Source organism: Dipodomys ordii, unplaced genomic scaffold (assembly GCF_000151885.1).
Source record: "Dipodomys ordii isolate 6190 unplaced genomic scaffold, Dord_2.0 Scaffold12, whole genome shotgun sequence".
Taxonomy (NCBI): Eukaryota; Metazoa; Chordata; class Mammalia; order Rodentia; family Heteromyidae; genus Dipodomys; species Dipodomys ordii.
The window spans coordinates 18,819,465-18,841,587 of NW_012267228.1; the positions used below are offsets into that span (position 1 = coordinate 18,819,465).

Consider the following 22,123-nt stretch of genomic DNA (forward strand, 5'->3'; position numbering starts at 1 on the left):
TACCCAGTTTGTGGCAGATTCTTTAAAAATTCTAAATATGCTTTATCTTTGATCTAATTTCTTTAGGTTCCTAGGCACTAGATTACACTACGGTGGAGAAAGCTGATGTAGGTGTGCAGAGACCCATTATGAAAGGGAAGTCAATCAGTGGGACTGTCCAAGAACATTCAAATCAAGCTAAGGAATTCAAAGCTGACCTCTGAAACTCAGGCCCCAAAAGACAATTAGCCTAAACGGGGATTGGAAGGCAACCTCCAAGGTTGCTTAGGTGGATTACAAATGGCAGTGGAAAACACTAAGAAAGGAAAAACACTCGGCATCATTTCTATTAGAGAGAATAAACTAAAAAGGATGGTTCCAGCACTAGCTTTCCTAACTAATTAGTCTCCAACTGCTACCTTTTTCCAAATGCATTTTCCTCTCCCTAATGCAGAGGTGTTTTTAAATTAAAATGTAAGAGGAAAGTGCAGAAAAGAGTCATTTACAGCACTTGGGCCACTTGAAACAACTTTTCACCAAAGGTCTACAATCAAATTATCAAGCTCTTCATGAGGGAAATAAAGGCCCCACTAAAGTATTCAGGTCTCTTGGCATTCCACATCTCTGAGCAGAGTGTGCACTGCAGTATACCATTCACACTGGTGCATGAAAGCGAACAGATCACAAAGGGCAGATTACAAGGGAGAATGACTCCCCTTTGGTGGGGGAAGGGACAGGCATGAATAGATTGTAAATAATGTTGCTAAGAAAGGAGCAGAGATATGGCAACCTCAAATAAACCTCTTGCCAGGAATTCTTCCCAAGAGATCCTTATTTCTGAACTCCGCTTTCAAGAATGTGAAAAATATGAAACACTTAAGATAGAAAGAGAAGTACTAGATGTTATGATCATTGATCATGGTGGCTGAAGTGTAACATCTCTTCTTTATAATCACTGCCATAAGGAGGCTTGTCTGAAGGAAAAATGAATTGAATAGCCTGGATGGCCATCTGGGGCATTCAGAAGGGCACCTTTCCTATGCTCCTGCAATCCTGTTTGAGCTGAAGACTTTGACCTGAAAGTTATTGCCATTCTCTTCAGTGCAATTCTTTCTCTCTCTTTTTCTCTTTCTCTCTCTCTCTCTCTCACTCACACACACACACACACACACACACACACACACACACTCACTCACTTAGGGGAAGGAGCCTTTTGGGAAAAAAGTCACTGATGCTTTTTTTTTTTTTTGGGTCCGGTCATGGGCCTGAACTCTGGGCCTAGGCGCAGTCCCTCAGCTCTTCAGCTCAAGGCTAACACTACCACTTGAGCCACAGCGCCACTTCCGGCTTTTTTTTCTGCTTATGTGGTGCTGAGGAATCGAACCCAGGACCTCATGCATGCAAGGCAAGCACTCTACCATTGAGCCACCTTCCCAGCCCACTGATGCTTTGTTTTTTTTTTTTTTTAATGCTGTTCTTACTTTTCTGAGCTGTTGCTTTTAACAATCACATTCATCAAACTGTGCTATTACTGACCTTGGTGTCATAATTTCTGACAGGTGGTTTTTTTTTTTTTGGTGTGTGTGTGTGTGTGTGTGTGGTTGTTTTGATGCTGGTATGGGGTGTGTCAAACTCAACGGCCTCTCATTCTTCTCTAGCTTTTTTGCTCAAAGCTGGCATGCTATCACTGGAGTCACATCTCCAGTTCCTAAGCATATGTTTTGACTGATACTTTTACTTTGCTAATAGCCATTAGGACTTCTCTCTGCTGTCCTCAGGAAGCATGTTACCCAAATGATGCTAGTAGAATACAGCCATCAGTCACTCTTCCTGAAACAAACATGATCTCACTATGTAAGCGATGCACATTATTTCCTTAGCAGTCAACTTTCATCACTTTCTCACTCTACCATTCACTTGAAATGTGGGAGGTAGCTGTGGGGGGGGGCGGTGGTTTCCAACTCCATCACTTTCTAACTACTTTTGATTTAATCCTTTATGTGTTCAGGGAAAAAGCACCCTATAAATTCACCAATTTACCATCGCAAGTTTACACATCCAATTTATACCATGTGCAAATCAAGCATCAATCAAATTCAGTCCTTATACACTGGATGTTTCCCCTAAAAAAATGATACAAGGCTATCACTGAAATACAAAAATATAATTAAAAATAAACTATGCTTTATCACTCTACTCAGTTTAATACCAAAGGTAGAGAGAAGAGAGAAAACCGGGATCTCTAAAATTGATTTTTAAAAAATCTTTTTAAAATTGAAACTTGCATGTAAGAATTCTACCAGGGAGTCCCATTTTCTCAGGCCAGGAAGGAGTAGCAACTACAAAATGCAACAGTAACACAGCATCATCTGCTGAAAACACCGTTCTCAGTTTATGTCGTGATCCTCCTACTATTTCCTCTAGCCTTACTATTGTTTATCTTCACTACATTTGGGTTACAAGGAGGTAAAAGACCTGAAGATCCCAAGCATGGCATGACGAAAACCTCACACTCACAACAGCAGAATACAGTATACAAAAAGACCTCTTTCATTAAGCATCATTAATAAGGAATGAGTGACTGGACTGAGTCTGTAGGTTTTTCTCCCTTTCTCCCACCGTCCCCAACCCCATAATACTGATGCTTACAACAAGTTTGCAACATTTTTTTTTTCTTAAAAGAGAAACACTACCTGCTTTACCTGTAGGCTGAGGCTGTTAACAAGTAAAACACCAAAAATGATTTGCAAAACACAAGACCAAATGAAACCAGAAGCAGCAAAGCTCAAAATTGCCTGATAAGGATTTTTAGAAAAATCTTAATGGCACATTTTCAATAAAGGTTCAAGAACTATTTGTATTTAAAACTTCAACAACGGAGGAGCAGAATTTCAACCTCAAAACCATCTAGTCAAATCCATTAATGGTGAAGGTATGAAATTTGAATCCAGTGAAAACTAAAAACTCATCAGCTATCACCTCACTTTCTGTCCCAAGACACAAGCAACAAGACAGGTAAAGCATCAGCATAATTGCTAGTAACAACACAAATGAAAAAGTGTTTTCTGGCACTCGGTCTGCCCGTAATTAAACTTTTATACACCCAATTTAAGTTACTGAATGACTTCCCAGGGTGACTGTTTGTATTGTGCAGTTGTTCTTCCTCTTGACATAGTGTTCCGTTTGAAACTTTGCTGTGGATTTGAAGTATCTGACAAAACAGCTTTCAAACACATTCTACAGGAAACACTGAACTGCCTGTCATGAAACCTCACTTACCACAAGATAAAAAAACAAACAGTCAAAGTGTGTTGCATGTTCCTCCATTTTTGGAGAGCTGTTTAACCAGTGCTCTCCAGGCTTTGAGATAGGGAACTGTTAGATGCAAACCTCAGCATTTGCTGTAGTTAATAGCAAACTCAACTCCAGTTTTACTTTGAACTTTGACCAGATAACTCAAACGACATTTCAGAATGGCTCCTGTGGACAGCTTGCAACAGCTAATCCCTCATGCTGCGATTACCCACTCTGACCCCCCAGCTCTGCAGCACGCCCTCCTTCCTTCCCTCTACACTAGAGCAGTAGGGCCCTCCCATCAGGCCTGCTGGCAGGACAGGACAAACCACCACCAGGAGAAAAGAGGCCTGCACAAACTTCCTGACTCTGCTCAGCTTTCTGTAAGTTAGCAAAGACCTAATGCACCTCCTGCAGGCTTGTCCAGAACTGGGCCTCTAGCCAAGTTCAACCTCTGAAAACTGTCTCAGAAAACTTACCCAGTGGAAGTTTCAGCTCCTGCGCAGAAAAAGGACTGCTCTGGAAAGGCGACCCGCTACCTTCCATTCACAGAATTTGGCTGTGCTTCACTGCACACTTGCTACTGAAGGCTTGCATCATGATTTGGGTCTGCCCACCAACTCCAAATATGCTCCATGTTTGGGCTTATGTAACATTTGCTACTACTGTAAAAAGCACTTGAATTACAAAGGTCCTGGCAGATCAACAGAAAACAGGGGGTGGAGTCTAATTTCATCTAATATGGTCATACAAGGCTTCCGGGCCAGTGTAAATTAATCCTTTTATTTGAAAGGCAACTTGCCAGAACTGGAGAGGATAAATGTCATAAATTTATCCTGCTAAAATGTGAACTATTCACATGCTAAATTTTCTTAATATATTTGAAATGACACTGCTACTGTCAGGTGTATATAAATTTACAGGATTAATTATAAAAATTGTATTTTAAACCTTGTCTGATCTAGAAGTCTTGAAGTTAAAATATGTCTACAAATTATCAATAGCTTCTCTTCATGTTTTATTCCCCTTATGCTATCTATATTTTTATTAAACTTAAAAAATTATGCTTAAATCATACTTTCCTTTCTAAATCTAGTAATAAAATCTTGATCCATTTTCTGTGCATATTTTAAAATATGCATAGCTTCATATACTGTTGAGTGTTGGGTGTTCAATCACTGGAGAACTAAAGCTAAAACCTTTTGCACTTTTAATGCAGCAGCAGTCCCTCTTCATGCAGTATCTAACTGGCTAGCTGTTTCCTTAGTTCAGCCCTGTTACTTACTCACATACCTATTCTCTCTCCCACCAATTACAAACCTTACTGTCAAATAGACATTTAAAAAACTGTTAAGTGGTGTAAGTTTTATAATAATGACTCAAATGCTTGACAGATTAGAACACATTTTTAAATTGAAAGTAAGGGGGAGGGAAGGGAGAGGCAATGATTCCTGCATCCCACACAGGCTATTAGGCAAATGTCACAAATTACATGTATGGAAATAATTTGGCCTGGAAAAGGTAAGAAGGTTTAAAGCTCAAGAACCACATGGCTTCTATTAGACCTGATAGAAATTCTTAATTGATTAAAAGGGACAGTAGCTACACTGCTTTATTTCACAGGCATTGAGATTTTCTGTGCCTTTCAATTTAAGATCTAAGTGTTTTTCTGATACCTACTTTTTTCTTCCAGAAATCTTATATTCACAATTACAAAATCTAAGCCACAGTGGTCCTTAAGATCCTAAGAACATCAAGGATGGTCTATCACAGGCCTAGAAGCACATAATAAAGATATTCTTAAAAAAAAATCTTAATCTTAAAAAAAAAAAAAAGTAAGAGCCAGGTACTGGTGATTCATGCCTACAATCTTAGCTACTTACGAGGCTAAGATCTGAGGATCGTGGTTCAAAGCCAGCCCCGGCATGAGACTCTTATCTCCAATAAACCACCAGAAAACTGGAAGTGGCACCGTGACTCAAGTGGTAGAGCACTAGCCTTGAGCTGAACAGCTGAGGGACAGCGGCCAGGCCCAGAGTTCAAGGAAAAAAAAAAAAAAAGGTAAAGATTTCAGCTAAGTTTGCTGGTTTTCCTAAAGCTAGAAAAAAATCAACCAGAGTGCAGCAGCTTATAGTATTGTTCACTATAGCTCAACAGCTCTCCTGACAGAGCAGTGAAGGCTTTTCCCACATTAACACCAGCAGAACAGCACTGGGTATATTTTAAGTGTTTAGGACCTTCCTCAGGCTGAGACTCAGTTTCATACTATTGAATGTGCAGGAGTTCTGGTGTCCTTATCAGCCAGGCTTCTAGCACAAATATGGCCTTCCTAATGTTCCCCTTCCTGTTACAGGGTTAGCATGGATAGTGAAAACAACCTGCAAATCCTTGACAGTTCTGGGAACAATGCCTTTCTACAACACCATGGAAAGAAGGGCTGTCAAACCCACACCTGCTTTTTGATACTGAGGATTGAGTCTAGTATCAACAAATTGCTAGGCACGTACTCTATCACTTGAGCAATTTCCCTAGACTCTATCCTGTCATTTTGAGACAAGGTCTAGGTTTCAAAGGTAGCCTCAAACTTCTAATCCTCCTGCTGCAGTCTCTCAAGTAGCTGAGATTATAGGTATGTACTACCGTGCCTGGCTAAGATAGACAGTTTGAATTTATTTTCAATACACATATCAGAATGGTGGTGTAGGTATTATTTTGATCTTATTTAAATTATTTCCCAGTATCTTGTCCAAATATAGTTTGATATGACTGGTTATGTTTCTATGGAGAAAAAAAGATGACAAGCCAAAATTCCATTTAGTAGTATTAACATTCCTGCCTTGCAGACCATAAATTACACAGCTTGGCTATAGTTCGGGTGGTATGCATATAAAAGTTTTGCCCTCCATGAAAGGAGTCCTGAAGGGACACCGTTCTTGTGTGAATAAGGAACACATAGCAGCAGTGCTGAGACAGTATGGGCTTGACTTGAGAGAGGAGAGCAGCCAGGCTGCAGTCTGAGCACCTCTTGTTGTGTGGCTCAGGGAAAGAGACTTCTGTCCAAATCTGGCAACTGATACTTTCTCCCACAGGTAAGGCTTACACTGATAATGCTCATGTGCTAATGTACCTAGCACATCTGAACACTGAACAAATGATAGCTATTGTGGTTATAACCAAGGAGAACTGGATAGGGAATGTCACTTGAAAAGAAAAAAAAAACAAAACTGAGAGCAAGAAAGAAAGGAGTCCCTATTACAGACATTAATAATTTCTTAGAATTTGAATCCCTGAGAAGCCAGCAGAGTTGTAATGCTGTGTTTTGCAGGGCAACAAATGGTTGGCAGTTATTAAATACTAGGTTCCTGTCCCTAGCGCAGGCAGTTCTCCATTTTATAGGAACACAGCCTTAACCAACTCTGCTTCACTGTCTCAGCAGGCCAGGCAGGTTATAATTGGCCTTAATTGGCACTTACAACAGCTTTAACATTCCTTACTTGATGCCAAGAACACTTGAAAGGGGAAGAAAGCATTTTCTAACTTAGAAATATCAAGCAACTTCATTCAGCTGAGGCCTGGAAGCCTGCTATTCAGAATTAGATTAGCTTCACGAAGACAAGTGCTATCTTATTACCCAGTGCTCACTGGCTACTCATGCTGTGATGATTACAAGAGGTAGGAGATAGAGCTTACATGAGATAATTCATCTTAGGGGCTAATGCTACACAGGAGTCTTCCTCTCGCTAGCATTTGACCTTTAGGTGAATGGCTCTTCAGGTGTGTACATAAGGCATTCAAATATAACATATCCTAATGGCTGATTTATACAGGTTTTGTGTGAATGACATTTCAATCTTAAGCCTAATCACTATACACAAAATGAACCTTGTTCAAAGGTGACCCATTATATCAAATGCAAGGAAGATAGAGTAGAAACAAGACTAGTGATTCTCTTTGCTTCCCCAACACTGTTACCCTTTAGCAAGCTACCCATTTTTCAGAAAGAAATCTGTGTCTAAGAGAAGTAGGTTTCTTTCCTAAGTTCCATACCAAGAAGAACAGAAATTTACCTCAGATGTCAGGAAAAATATCCAAATAATTTTTTTTAAAATCATCACGTCTTTGAAAGTATTTTTTCTTAAAAATAATTTTGTGTATTTATTATCATTAAGTAGGTTTAAAGGGGTTTTCAATTCAACCTGTTGTTTTGAAATATTATCTTTGCCTCCTAGCACTATATATTTCCCAGACTTAGAAGATAAATATCTGTTACACTGATAGTAAAAGATTTTGTCCTTATTGAGTAATTTCAAGTTCAAGATGAGACGTATGTGTATATGTATAAATAACACTGTAAGAAACTTTAGAAAAAACGAAAGCTTGCAAAAACTATATACAACATCTATGAGTTGTGGAAACATTCTCATGATGAGTTGCTGGAGAGCGAAGGTACTAGGCCTTTTTGCCAAGCCATCTAGCAGACTAGTAATATTAGTAAGTGTCCTTTCCAACTCAGACTCGGGAAGCCCTTCCTGAGCCCCTGTCCCACACAACCAAAAGTACCAGTGGTTAAGGATATGTGCCCATGGCAGGGAATGAGAGCGAGATGGCTGCGCTGTTCATGGGGGAAGAGGTACCAAAGTAAGGCCGGCAGCCTAGAGCTGGCCTGGACTGTGAATGGATTTCCACTGAAGCACTATCAGCACAAGTATACATGATGGCTTGTGGTAAAACTTATCATTTTAAGCCCCTCCTCTAAAACTCATGATTCTTTGCACTGTGCCCACATAGCTAGTGAGAAAAATGCAGAAGGATACTACAAATTTCTACACTCACTCAGAAGGCACTACTGCTCCCAGAGTATTATTATTACAGCTACAGACGACAGATGAAATAAGAAAAAAGTAAGCTGGGCGCTGGTGGCTCATGCCTGTAATCCCAGTTTCTCAAGAGGCTGAGATCTGAGGACTGCAGTTTGAAGCCAGCCCAGGAAGCAAAGTCTGTGAGATTCAAAGTCGCACTGTGGCTCAAGTGGCAGAGTGCTAGCCTTGAGCAAAAGGAGCTCAAGGACAGGGCCCAGGCCCAGAATTCAATCCTCAGGACCAGCAGGTGGGAAGACAGGCTGCATTAAAAAACATCAAAAAGGCTGGGCAGTGGTGTCTCATGCCTGTAAACCTAGCTATCCAGGAGGCTGAGATCTGAGGATCACGGTTCAAAGCCAGCCCAGGCAGGAAAGTCCATGAGATTCTTACCTCCAATAAACCACTAGAAAACTGGAAGTGGTGCTGTAGCTCAAGCCCAGAGTTCAAGCCCCACGACAGACAATAAAAAAACAGCAAATCTGGACTGTTACATTTTGTGTGTTTGTATACAATTATGAGTATTTCAATTTAATATACTCATGTGCCAATCAAAACATCTGTCAAGAAACTAGTTTAACAGTCTTTATTATAAAAAAAATTCTCTGTAAAGGGAACTGAAGAAAAATTTAAGAAGCACAGAATTCTGGTATTAAAACAAATATATTCTTATTATGTTACTAATTTGTCTGGCAATGCACACTGAGATTCAATGACCACAACTGAACCTCTAAGAATCACACGTAACATTAAAACTGTCTTAAGCTCAACACAATTACTAAAATTAGGAGTTCTAATAATCTGTTTAAACATCATGTATAGAGGCAGTAAAACAAATTTCAACCTAAAGTTTGCTTTTGACCTGAAGAGAGCACAAATCAAGAAGTCTTGACCTTATGTGATTAGTTTACTTCTTGTACTTCAACTTGCTTTAAACTGAGATACTTACCTTCTTAAAAAAACAAAAAAAAACCCACAAGAAAGGAAGGTATAAAATTACCTTGAGGTTTGTTGAGGGGGTGAGGAGGAAGTGGACTCTTTTCTTGGGTGGGCTATTTGAATATTTAGAAAGTAATTTCAAGGCCAAACAAAATGATCAATACAGGCAGAAAACCTTGGGCAGCTAATGAGATGCTTAACGTTTCTGATAGGTCATGTACCAAATGATTTCACAGGCCTTATGAGTTATGAGGTCTATGGGTTGGATATTCCCCACACTGAACTGCTGTCTTAAAAATAAAATGTAGAAATAAGCCCAAGACTAAGATTTCTACACACACAATGTAGACTGAGGGTAAACACCTAAGTGTAGTCATAGTTCCCTTACCTCCAAACCAGTTTGGTTTATAGTCTTAGGCCCAGAAGTGCATCGCTGGAATGATTCCAGCCAGGTAGTAGGTGCTGCAGCATAAAGAAAACATACATACTCCCTCTTCTGGTCATGTGTGAGACCACAGCTTACCAGGGCTAAATGGAAAGTGAGTTTATCTTAAGTAGTCAACAAATTGGTCTTGAAATGCTCATGGGGGGGGGGGGGGAATCCTTATTAGAAAAAAAAATCCAGACTTTTTTTTTTGGTTGGTCGTGGGGCCTGAACTCTGGGATGGGCGCTGTCCCTCAGCTCTTCAGCTCAAGGCTAGCGTTCTACCACTTGAGCCACAGCGCCACTTCCGGCTTTTTCTGTGTATGTGGTGCTGAGGAATCAAACCCAGGGCCTCATGCATGCAAGGCAAGCACTTTACCACTGAGCCACCTTCTCAGCCCCCAAAAATCCAGATTTTTAATCCCCAGTGCCCTTTAAAAAATCCTGAAGCACAGCCATGTGATAACAGCTAATGGTATCTGTGCATGGCAGACAAGTCAAAAGGGGCATTACATATGGGATGTGTATAATTGACAAAAACTATATATATTTTACAAATGTGTGTGGTATTTCTGGGTATTTATGCATGTACGTATACATACACTCATATACACACACAAAACAATATATATGCAGAAATTCACATTTTCATTGCCCTTTTCTAGTGACCCAAATCAGAACTGTCAAAGCAAGTCATTAAATCACAGTGGCATAAATCTGGTAGGTAGCTGTAACCAGCCTCCATGTAGTAAATCAATATGCTCAAATACATTTTTCTAAAGCAGGATGATCTTTAAAAGTACTGCATATAGAAATGCTGTTCTGAAAACCTAAATGTTCTGATACTTGACTAGCTAAATTAAAATACATTAATAAAGTAGAATTAACAGGTAGTCTTTACAGAGCAGTATGTATTAACATGTATATAAGAAAGATTAAATATAAAAGACAAACTCGTAATCAATTTTCACATAACAAATATATGTAAGGGAAAAATTATGTATGGCAAATATTACTTTGCCCAGGGTTTAGTAACATTCTAAGGTAATATATAGGTCAAGCTGTACCCCTGAAACATTGTTCATTCTGATTGCATATTTTGTTATTGGTTCAATTTTTCTTTTACAATATATTTTACTAGATTAATAATCACAAAAATATCAAAGTGTACTTTTCTTTTTAGTAAATAAGCTTGCCATTTTTTCCCTCCCTGGTATAACTGGGAATAGAACACAAGCTCTTCCGTAAATTCTTGTTATCCAAGGAGAACATGAAGAGTTCCATGAAAGTACACAATTCTCTTGTTTCTTGGCTTTTTTGAGCAGATTTCTTTTCCACTAAAAATCAAGACACATACAACAGCCCAATAAAACAAAAACCAGCCAACAAAAACTAAAAAGAATGACCCCAGACTGGTATCACTGTAATAAATACGTTCTGCCATTACAATTTTATAATACATTGAAAGAACAACCTCCTGATTCACAATGCTGCTTGAGTTCCACCTTCCTCTTATTGCTCCTACCTACTTCATCTACAAGCCCTGAATGTCGATTTCAGGTTGCAACTCTTTGCCCTAGCTGCCATAATCCTAATCTAAGCTTTCTCTCCCCATTCAGTTCTCACCTTACCCATAGCACACTGTTCTCCCTGGCTTCATTCTTGCCTAAGTTGCAAAGAACAAGCAGTAGTCAAATCATGGTATTCCTTGACACGAAATCCTCCCAGTGTTTCCACACTAATCCACTGTCAATCTTGATTCTGCTCATGCATGCCTTCCAGGGTCCACTATATGGCCCTGACCCTTCTTTCTCCAATTTCAAACCAAACTTCTTTCTTTCTTAAGCACTGTATTGCTTCCTCACCAGTCTTTGTCAAGGCCACTTCAACCTCAGGATGTACTTGCCATTTCCTCTGTATAAAACATGCAGCTTCTCTTCAGATCTTAAGAACTTGGCCTTTTCTGCACTAGGTAACAACTCCTCTTCGAAAAGGCCTTCTTTGACTAACCTATCTAAAGTGGTCTGCACTAATTTTCCTTTACACTATTCCCAGAATGTGTCACTACTTGAAATAATCTTATTTCACCCTATTTCACCTTTGCCCACCCATCCCAATCAGATTACAGCTACATGAAATTAGAGAAACAGCTTTTTAGTTCGGAGGAAAGAAATAGGTACCCAATAGATACTTTTTCAGTGCATGAATATCATGGGTGATTTGTTTAATTTAATCAAAAAGCAACCCTGAAGGCATATACCTTAGTAAAGGCATAGATATCAAAAAGAAGAACAAAAGTCAGCCCACTTTATAACCCAAATTTAAAATGTGGTCTCTACAAATGGTATTAAAACACCAGTTAATAATCACCTTATACAAGTGGGGAAGAAAGATAAAAATTATATTAGCTAAGAAAATAGGCCTTTATCTGATGCTACTGAAATTTGAAAAATTAAATTAGTACAATTTAGCTTGTAGCAAAGAAAAACATGAATTTACTGCTTATATCATATTAAGGAACAAAAGGTTTAGGTCAAAGCCTTTACTCAAAATTTCCTTGGAGAGTTAAACTGATGTTCATCTTGACAGCAGTCACGTGCTGATGTCAACTGGTTAGTCCTGGCTCATCCTTCTATTACTGAGAAAGGCCTGGCATGTGTCTCTGAAGCACAGCCAAATGCTTTTTGCTCTGCAATGCATTTCAGTCTTGGTACTGACTATAGAAATTAATACACAGATTAATTTTCTAAGGAAGCCATAAAAGTTAAGAGGTTCATAGAAAAAGAAAAGCTAGGCTACGGATCATTACTATTATTTAGGTGGAAGAGGCAGAAAAGAAATCCATTGACTATGCTAAATCAAGTATTTAACTACTCTGCCATTACATCTTCAAATTACTAAATGTTGTTTCTGAAGTAACAGGTTTACAGTGCTGACTCAGCTACACTGAGAAAACGTAACAATTATATCTGAACTAGAACATCTGTCACTGATGAGTTTTGGAACATGTGGAATTCATTTTATCTTCTCTGGATTTTCCTTTACCCCTACTGTTATCATTGGCAAGAGAAATAGGTATTAGTACCCAGAAAACATGGCCTGGTACATTATATGTGTGTGAATGAAATTTAATTTAGGACTTTCATCTGTAAACTATGGATAAAATCCATTTAGTAGGTAAGAACAAGAAATGAAATAACATGTGCAAAAGCTGCTTTAGAAATTACCAAGTACTGCTAAAAGTGATCATCTGTGGACTTTTATCTGAATGCCAATCCTAGAAGACTATCAATGAAATTTTCAAAGTAGAGAAAAACATCCAATTTAGTACACTGGAGGTTTAAAAGAAGACACAATTTTTTTTCGTTACCTAAAAGCAATTACTTAATGGTTAAAACAACCCATTCAAAAAATAGTTTAAATTTTATTGCTTTTGTTTAGACAATCAGATGGCAAAAAAATCTGGCCCTGTAATAATGTAAAATACATAATAATAAATAATAAAAATAAAATAAATAATGTAAAAAACAAATGTTGCGATGCAAAATAATTTAATCACATGACAACTGCTAGTCATAACCATGTGGAACGTTATCAATAATGACAACCAGCTTTTAACCAGAAACAGCTCATTAGATTTTTGAATTTAAGACTGATTTTGCTTACATTAGCAATCTTTTAAATCAATTTCAAAAAAAATTGGAGTTATTTCTCATATGAGTAATTTACTCATACTCTGAATAAAATGACATGTTAGCAAATCCAATTTATGCTGGCATCTAAAAGATCCAAATCACCTCAACGCAAAGCAAGGAACATTAAGTTCATGCTATTATTTCTGTAAGATTCATAATTCCTGCAAGTAAATCATAGTATTTTTGCTAAACTACTTGCAAATAATTATGATAAAGCCAGATTTATGACACCTCCATTTGTGAAAAGAGGTCTGAGAGAGGCAGATGCTTTATGTGGAAGCCTTGCCAATAGACTCATACAACTTACGGTGAATTGTAGTGGCTCAATCCCTAACAGTAACTGATAAATGAATGACAAAAGATCTTTCTCTTTTGTGATATTTTGCATATCAACATGAGCTTCTAGAATTCTGCTTCCAGACTGGTATTTCAGAGGAACTAAGGTTGGTTCCAATAGATATCCAACTCCTTAAATATCAAATACTACATGTGGATAACACTTGCTATTATCACTTAGATAGCTACGTTGTCCCTTGCCTTTTTTTTTTCTTCTTCTAATAGGTTCTATTTCTTGACCCATGTCTTCAGCCCTGCTTTTTACTAGTTATTTTGGTATTGGAATTTTCTCCTGAGGCTCACTTTGAATTACCATCCATAGATCTCAGCCTCTTGAATAGCTAGGATTATAGGTGTGAGAGAACAGTACTTAACTTCCAGGGTCTTTTATAACAAAGGAAGCAGGACCCAGGCTCACTGGCTGTACTGGCAAAGAGCATCAACAAAAGATTAAATGATCTTCTTTTTGCTGTGTACATTCTTATATTTACCATCTTTTATAGTAAATAACGCCAGATTTTCCCCCTTTACACATTTGGAAATGGATTTATTTAAATGAGTAGCCTGACTTAAAGAAAAATATTGTGTGGAATTACATCAGCAAATAATCAAGCTAGAACCTGATTAACATTGGGAAAAGATGTTTGAGCCACATGTTGGTACTTGGACTTTGTTCAGAGGTTCAGCTGACTATAAAGTTAACAAGTAAATTAACATAAATAGGTAAAATACTATAAAATAACATAAAATACTATAAAATAACATAAAAAGGTAAAATACTAATGGCTGACATTTGAGAAGGGTTTCAATTAAGAATAGAGACTGTAAATGTGGACTTGTCCAGGCTGAATTAACATCTCTCACCTCTTGGTCTGCCTGTATGAGAGAGGAAGAAAGTTATGGAACTTTTTATGAGTAAATGCAGTGAAGCAGCAAGGCACAGAACAGCACAAGTAGTAGCTAGAATTACAGGCATGAGTCAGTGATGCCTGTATATTTATAAATCTGAAAGCTGCAGCAAGAAACACCTTGCTTTTAAAAACACTGAGTAAATGAAGAGAAAAATCAGACATGCTGGAATATTTCAAAACAAAGAAAACATGTTATTGCTATCTAATTTCCAAGAAGAAAAGCAAACTATATTGCAAAAACAATCAGACTATGAAACCTGGAAATACCAAAATGATACTACAACCACTCACTATCACTAATCAAATGGAAATCTTGGTTAATCATCAACTCCCCAAAAGGCAGCTTGCTAGGAAAAACAAAACAAACAAAAAAACTAAGGCCCTTTATTTCTCTACATAGGTTGCTCACCAATTCAAAATTTTTCCACTAACATTAAATAATTTACAGGCCTTGTTGCCACTTCAGTGCTGTTCTTTCTTATTCTGGAAGTGGTAGTATTAAAGGAACTGCCTGAATGTTAAAGGAACTGCTTATTTGTTCATAAAAGTCACAGGTGAATAGCAACAGGTATTCACAGAGTGACCCCATATTTTCCTTAATTTCATCAGAAAATAAGAAAACACAATCCCTCCCTTGGAAAGTAGAATGCTTCCTAATACAGTCCCAAACTTACAATAGTTCAACTTGACAATATTTTGGCTTTATGGAGTTATGAAAGCAATATGCATTTGGAAGACATAGCACTTGGAAAACTATCAATATGCCATAGGATCCTCTCTCATGATGAGATGTGAGCAATGGTAGTGTGGCAACTCCTATTCAGGAGTGTTAAGGATGGTGTTGCTAATTTATGATGCTAGATTGGTTAGAGGAATTAAAGGCATTTCTATATCCAGTAATTTAATTCATAATGTGATTCATTTTCAGTCAAGAAGCATGTGAGCATTTCTAAAAATCAACATTTTTTGTTTTTACTGTTAAAAAAAGAAAATGCAAGAATTACCCTTCTTGGATTTCATCAAATAAGAGAGAAAAATTTCCAAAAATGTCACAGCTCCTGTCTGTGAAAGGCAGGAGACGATGAGAGCACTGAGAATGGTTCTCAACCTTGTGCGCATCTCTTTCCCTTGGCAGTATTCCAGGGCTACCATGAAGTGACCCATATGCTGCAGGCAGTCATGCTCCCTTCAACATCATCACCAATTTACCTCTAAAACCCTTAGAAACCCACTAGCACTCTCTTTCACTGCAGCCTTAGAAAGGGACAGCCATGCTTCCCTCTTCTGGAGCACTTGACGTTCATCTTTCAGAACTCTACTATCTGACATCTTTAATACTTTCCTTGCCACTAGAGCAACTTCAGCATCTTTCCCAGTGGCTTTGGAAAGTTACACTGTGCTAGATTAACAGAAAAGGTAGACATGAGATTGTAAGATATTTTCTTCAGAGACACTGACATGCTAAGAAGGAGATGGAGGAAGATCAAAAACAAATGTTAGCTTAGCACTGGTGGCTCACACCTGTAATCTTAGCTACTCAGTAGGTTGAGATCTTAAGGGTAGAGGTTCAAAGCCAGCCCAAGCAGAAAAATTCATGACTTTTATTTCCAATTAACCAGCAAAAGGCCAGAAATGGAGGTACAACTCAAGTGGCAGAGCACCAGCTTTGAGCTGGCCCTGAGTTAAAGCCTAGTAGCAACACAAAACAAATAGATGAGCAGAAATAAGAAGCCCTGAAAAAAAGTGCACTGTCACCACCGAGTGAAGTACTCTGAAAAGAGGTGACCAAGAGGATCTCCTGGAGGAGCTAACACCTTTAAGCATTTCTTTTCCTATTTCCTCCCAATCCAACTCTACCTCTCACTTCTCTGAAGCAGCATTGGATCATATTACTCTGATTCTGCAAATCTGCAACAGCTCTTCACTGGCACACATGGAGGCCAGGGAACTCTTATGAGCAGTGAGGCCATGTAGCCAAAACCCAGTCTCTCTATGAACACAACTCATTCACATGTGTAATACATCAGCTCTGGCCAATAGCGGGACTGTGCAGCACATTCCAGACAGCCTGGAATTTCTTGCCTCTGAGCTTACTCATGTCACTCTATTGCCAGCCTAGACCCACCAAATATGGATGTACAGTACACAATCTGTGTGGCCATATGTGGCTGCCCTGTCTATTTCCATCAAAACCCTTCCAATTATAGGGGAGTACATATCATTAAAATATTTTCTGCATTTTTTCCACAATGGACAGGTATCTCAGGTTTAAAAACATAGAAAAAAATTGTACTAAAAAACCCTAACTCAACTCTACTTTCCAAATCCTAATACGAAGGGTATGTTGTCTAAGAAGCTTTCTCTGAGTTATTCACTCAGAGGTATTCATGTTCCACCTTATTTTTAAGGGCTTGGACTGTTTTTAACTTTAGATACACATCTTTCTGTCTCTCATATTTATTATATACCAGGCTTTATATTAGTGGCTTCATATAGGTAATTTCAATTAGTCCCCACCAAATCTGTGATTCTTATATTATCCCTGCACTACAAAAAAGAGCCTATGGTTCTTGTAGGCTTTAGTCCATCTTCACACTCAACTCCAAATATTTGGCAACTGACTCATTTCCCTTTCCAATGTCAGCTTCTGAGTCTCAGCAGACAGTACATTATTTACCTTTGTACTACTGACCCCCACAATCTTATCCAGCAGCAGGAACTCAAAACCATTTTATGCTTAAGTATAACATACATTCCTTGCAATCAATATTGGGATATGTTTATGATGGTGTGGCTCATACCAATCTTAACAGTAAGTCCTAAAAATTCTTGCTTTAAAAGCTATCTCTAAGCTATGTGACAGTGGCTCACGCCTGTAATCCTAGCTACTCAAGTGGCTGAGATCTGAGGATTTGCGGTTCAAAGCCAGGAAAGTCCCTGAAGACTCTTATCTCCAACAAACCACTAGAAAACTGCAAGTGGCGCTGTGGCTCAAGCAGTAGAGCACTCGCCTTGAGCTGAAGAGCGCAGGGACAGCGCCCAAACCCAGAGTTCAAACCCCACGACTGAACAAAACAAAACAAACAAAAAAAATCAGACAGTACCAACATTTGAGAAGGTATTAACCCAGTCTAGGAATTCTCTCCCAATGAGGGAGAGATACTATGGCCTTTGCTTTAGTTCTGCTTTATTTACTTTTTAATAATGATTATTTAAACACTTAAACACTTACCATAATGTGACTGAAATGCTTGTGGTTTGACAACCTGATTACAGTCGTTACACACCACCAAATAGAAATCATCATGGGCTGGACAAAGACCAAATATTGGCATGTCTGCAACAAAGAAACAGAGCATCAATCACTCATCTGGATATGACTGCTGTGAAATAATTTGGAAGAGTAATACTTTCTAAATGGGCCTCCTTATCATAAAATGCACAAGGACAAAGGGTACACTGGTTTAAAAGTAACCTATGAACATACCATGACCAAAAAAGAAATCAAACCAGGCTTTAGACTTTATAGGTCTAAAAATATGCAAAATTGTTACAAGGTGTAATAGATACACCTATTAGAATGAAAACAATGAATATATTCATGCAATAGAACAATTTTAGATAAACTCTACCAAAAGTTGCCAGAAAGTACTTGGTAATTCACAAAACTATACTGACAATGGTTTTTGTTATTTAATTATACATTCTATTTCAGTTATCATATCTCTGAGTTCTACAACCCAGTTAAGAAAGTGAGGCAGAGATAGCACTGAAGAGTATAATTGCTGCTTTTGGCAGCATGAAATACAAAGGAAAAATATCATTATTAAATTTTAGGCCACAACAACCAACCTCTAGTCTTTCTGCTAAATGAAGACACCAGACATAATGCCTTCAGTACAAACAGCATTTCACATACTAACAGCAATCTGGTCTCCAGAATAAGCCAAGAGACAAGATTATTTTGTTTTCAGAATAACAAATCAATTTAAAATGCAAAAATGAAGAAAAACTATCTGCATATAAATGAAAATTCAAAGTAACTTCATACTTTGTAAATATGTTTAAATAAATGTCGCAACCATAAAATAATTCAACAAAGTATTTCAAAATTAGTGATTTCAAACAGGTATTGTATATAATATGCACAATTAAGAATATCTGCAATACACTGATAGTACAATTTTCTCCCTCAGTACTAGTAACTGAACTTAGGGACTCAGGCTTGCTAGACAGGTACTCTCCCACTTGAGACATGCCTCCAGTTTCTTTTGTCTTGGTTATTTTCAAGGTAGAATCTCACTTTATGCCCAGGAAGCCTGGGCTTTTTTCCTTCTACTTAGCTTCTTCCACTGAGCTACTGGCCTCCCCAATATGTGCAATAAAAGGCAGGCACCATCATGACAGCCACTGGTACTTCTTTGTTGGCCTCAAACCTCATTCTCTCAATGTCTGTCTTCCAACTATATAGGATTACAGCCTTGAGCCACTAAGCCAGGCTAGGTATCACACCATTAATGCAGGAAAGTATTTTAGAAGACTAAACTCTATGTTTAAAAGGTGGCCATATAGCTCAATGGTAGAATACTTGTTAAGCATGTGCAAGTCCATGGTTTTAATCTCTAGTACTGGCAAATAAACAAGTATAAGGAAAAGGGCCCAAATAACTGATTTTTATTTTCATTCTTTCACATAGATTTAATTTCCCTTTCTCTAGCATTCATGATGTTGGTGATTTTAAAGGGAGAAAGAAACGATCCAAGGAGATGGCTTATGAAGAGAATCTTTAAAAAATATCAAATGATTGATCTAACATACAAAGCTACAGTTTAGTCTGTCTTGCGCAGTTTCTGTGGCACTGAATTACAGATAGTTAACTATAGATATGAACTATTCCAAGGTTCTACATGACTCGAACACAACTGCAGCATTGAGTAGTTTCTATATGCTATTTATCTAATTTTAGCTTCCCAACTACCTACAGAGATACCATCTTATCATCATTATACCTAAAACGACAAGAACGCCTGCCCCCAGTCTATGGTCAACAGCTGGGACCCGACTCTTACAATAATGGCTTAAAATCAGAGGAATGGTTTCTAGACATTCATCCAGATCCCAACACCAGTAAATTACAATATCCAGAGGCTAAACACCCCTAATTGTGTAATTTGAATAGATAATATCAAAAGCTCCCAGTAGATTGCTGATTTCTCTAAACTTATTTAACAAAAATAAGTAAAAGCCAAACAAAGTGCTATTTTCCTTGAAAACATAACCACATTGAGCTAAGTTAGTACATGTGGGGGAAAGGAAAAGGTTATATTCCATGTAATGACATACATAAGCCATTTTCCCTGACTTTCTTGAAATTGTATTTCATACTATTAAAACTTAAAAGCAGTTTAGCCTAAATTCCATTACAAACATGGTGCTAAATGTTCTATAGGACTATTAACTATGAAAATTCATATTACAAAGGTGACACAATTTTTGTAACTTACAGTTTAAAAATATCAAATGGTTTCATTAATGAAATCAAGCCAATTAGTTTGATTAATTAAATAGGAGTTAACCTGTGTTAGTCAAGTTAGTTTTAATCTGTGATAGTTTTTCTTACAATGTTCAACGATAATCCTATTTAAAATATCCTCTGCCAGATACTTGTAGAAGCTAGATCCATTCCCCTTTAAAAACAAGATTTGAGAGTGAAAAGACAGGTAGAGTGAAGACATAGGTTGAATGTAGCTTAGTGGAACATTTGACTAGCATGCATGAAGACCTGTATCACTCACAAAACCAACAGATTTTTTTAAGTAATAAGGATATGAGCTTGTCACAATGATGTTTATGTAGAAAGAGTTCTGTTTTGTACTAGTTCTTTTTATCTTTCTATAAGGGGTTATTCTTAAGGAACCAAAAATCTACATTTATGCAAAAGCAGAAAATCCTGATAAGGAAAGTAATAAGAAGAATCACTACTATGTCCCAGTTCCTGTGCTAAGCACTTTTCATATAGCTATCCTGTTTCTTCTTCTTTTGCTATCAGTAACAGATTTAATATTACTAGTAACATGTTAACTGTATTAACACACTAATTAATGTGATTCACTGTTATTTTCCATACACACATATATCATGCATTTATCACACGTATTTGCCCTTCTTGGTCTCTTTTTGTACTTTTCAATCCATTTATTTCTAACCGTAACTCTAAAATATCATAACTCTAAAATATGTTATTTACATGAACTTGTCTACTCAGCAGGAAAGCAGCATAATCAGAACTCAAGTTTGCAGTCATTAACCTCTCATTAGCATATTGCATATTCCTAAAAGGTTGAATATATGTGCAACACACACACACAAAATAGGGCATACTTAAATCCAGTTCATGCTACTCTATGAAACAAGAGTTGTTATAACAAAAACCTAAAGCAACTGTAACTTTAGCTTTCAAAATTCTTTATTTTCAGACATTCATATTTGGAGTAAGCTAAAAGATACAAAATAATTCAAATAAAATGTCCTCTTCAGAAGTTCTATATCCTTTTTCTGTACTGGAACATTCCAGAGGCCTTAGCAACAGGAACAGTGTGGAATGTTGTAGCAACAAAAAGAAATAAAATAATCTGTGTGAGAGCAACAAAAAGAAATAAAATAATCTGTTTCTGAACATTTTTAAAGCAATTTGCAATCAGCCCATCCAAAAATTCACATATGATTCTTGCCCAAATGTAGAGATAAGTTTGTCTTAGAACAGAAAAAAGTACTGGGCTAATAAAAATAAAGTCATTATTAAATTTACAAGCTTACAAAATACACTTTAAATATGTAAATGAAACCACTGTACTTGAGTTCATGGATTTTGAGCTAATTTGAAAGAACGAAAATTATTGTTCTGTAAGCCCTACGTTATTTTCAGGATCTGGGTCACCTCCATGTTCTAATGAATATGTGAGTGGGCTAGCCCCTACATCTAAGTCCCCAGCCAGCATACTGGGAAGGGATGGGTTTAAGCACATGGATACATGAGCAAATACATGTAGGACTTCACAGTCCCACTGAAACCAGATCTCCAACAACAATGGACATATTTAATGCTGATATTGCTATATCCACTTTGAACACTCTACTTAACAATTGAACTTGAAGGTTGTAGAAAAAGCATTTAACCTTTGCAATATTCTGAAAGTTTCCTTTCCCCCACTTATCTATAACTTCCTCATGTAAATCATGTCTATCTTTCTGTCTTCAGTCCAAGCTGACTATTCGCAAGCTCTGTCTATTCACATGTCCAAGTGCCTATTAGACATCACCATCTGGATATGTTATAAATATCTCAAATGGAACAAATATGTCCAATAGAACTTCATTGTTGATGCTGCCCTATTCCTTGTTCCCAGTAACCTTTCCCCTTTTTAGTAAATGATTTTATTCATCATCCATCAATGGCTAAAATAAAAAACCCAGGTGTCATCTAACTCCTCTGTCCATCACTTCCAGGCCATCTGCAGGTCCAGTCAGCTCTATTTAAAAGCCTGTCTATATCTCTTAACTGCCACAGCCACTGTTGTAGGACCTGCCACCAGCACTTTTCCAATAGATGAGGGATTTCACTAAGCAGCCATAGCAATTCTTTAAAAATTCTCCCCTGATCAAGTCAATGCTGTTTAAGTCTCTGATAGC

The 22,123-nt window shown here is 37.6% G+C and overlaps 1 protein-coding gene across 5 annotated transcripts in view; it reads right to left on the reverse strand.

Annotated features, from left to right (window-relative positions):
- Atxn7 (ataxin 7) overlaps nucleotides 1–22,123 on the reverse strand; it is a 133,111-nt gene that overhangs the window by 34,681 nt on the left and 76,307 nt on the right. For 3 of the 5 annotated variants that reach the window (XM_013010508.1, XM_013010505.1, XM_013010507.1), the window contains exon 3: nucleotides 17,667–17,771. In XM_013010508.1, coding sequence (XP_012865962.1) covers nucleotides 17,667–17,769 — 103 coding nt within the window. In that variant the 5' untranslated portion in view covers nucleotides 17,770–17,771. Of the gene's footprint in view, nucleotides 1–3,752; nucleotides 3,911–17,666; nucleotides 17,772–22,123 lie in introns of those variants that run through there. The other 2 variants (XM_013010509.1, XM_013010506.1) reach the window with 2 other exon arrangements.